The following is a 1,231-nucleotide window of genomic DNA, read 5'->3' as shown; positions in this document are numbered from 1 at the left end:
CATACCATGTTTTATAAATTCGCTCTTTCTCAGCCGTATACACACCTACCAAGTCAGATTTCACTGTATTCCTAGACCAATGTTTATATGAAGGCATTATGTTACCCAGTACTGACTGATAATTAAAAAAGATGAAGATGTCTGGAAGTAAGTATGAAAGCATAAAAATTTCAATTCTGAAAAAGGCTGACTACTCTACATGGAGAGTCAAGATGTTAATGTTTCTTGAAGCCATTGATGATGTTTATATTGTATAATCAATAATGGACCTCCTTATCTTAAGAAGGTTGTGGCAATGACAACAACAGTTCCTGAACACTATATCAGGAAAGAGAAATCTGAATGGTCTGAACTTAAAAAAGCTTCAATGCTTGAAGATGCTAAAATCAGGAATATTCTTCATAATAGTTTGGATAATATAATGTCAAATAGGGTGATTGCCTGCAAGACTGCCAAAACTACATGGGATGCTTTGGAAACCCAATGTCAAGGAACAATGGCAATCAAAAAGAATATAAGGGTTGTTCTTGTGCAAGAGTATGAACAATTTGATGCTAATCTTGATGAAACTATAACTGACATCTACAACATATTTCTGACTCTGTTAAATGATCTGTCATTCGTTGAAAAGGAGGACGACAAAGAGGAATCAAACACTAAATTTTTGAGAGCTCTTCATGAAGAATGAAATACACAGACATCTATAATTAGGCATCAGTGTGATCTTGATTTATTGCCACTGGATGAAGTCTATGGGATGCTGAAAACCCATGATTTGGAGATTCAACAGAGGAAGAATAGAAAAGGTCAGAAAATGAAAGATGTAGTTCATGAAGAAGAAACATTGTTGAGGAGTCAGATATGGATGAATCATCAGATTCTGACGCAGATACTGATGAAGATTCTAGGATTAAATTGGATGATCCTCGAGTTGTTCAAATGGCTATAATACTGGTGAAAGGCTTCAGGAGGATGAGGTTTAGAAAGTCACGGAGAAAAGGTGGTTTTAATAAGAAGTACTCTGGTGATGGAAAAGGGAAATTCAGAAAGAATGATGGTCAGTATTCAAAGGGAGGGAAGTTTGATAAGATCAAGGTGACTTGTTACAATTGCAATGAAATGGGACATTTGGCTACTGAATGTCCTAAGTCAACTGGAAAAGCATTGTTCACCTCAAGCCCAAACAAGGACTGGATGGACACATCAGCACCTGACAGTGATGATGAATGCT

General features: G+C 36.4%; 1 protein-coding gene across 1 annotated transcript; it reads left to right on the top strand.

Annotated features, from left to right (window-relative positions):
• Window positions 1–295: 295 nt before the first annotated feature.
• Window positions 296–688, top strand: LOC141685072 (uncharacterized). Its single transcript, XM_074490194.1, has one exon. The coding sequence runs from the start codon at window positions 296–298 to the stop codon at window positions 686–688; it is 393 nt and encodes a 130-aa protein (XP_074346295.1).
• The last annotated feature ends 543 nt before the right edge of the window (window positions 689–1,231 follow it).

The sequence above is a fragment of the Apium graveolens genome, chromosome 2 (assembly GCF_009905375.1).
Source record: "Apium graveolens cultivar Ventura chromosome 2, ASM990537v1, whole genome shotgun sequence".
Classification (NCBI taxonomy): Eukaryota; Viridiplantae; Streptophyta; class Magnoliopsida; order Apiales; family Apiaceae; genus Apium; species Apium graveolens.
Note: the sequence above shows the minus strand (reverse complement) of the source record. Positions and strands in the feature narration are given on the sequence as shown.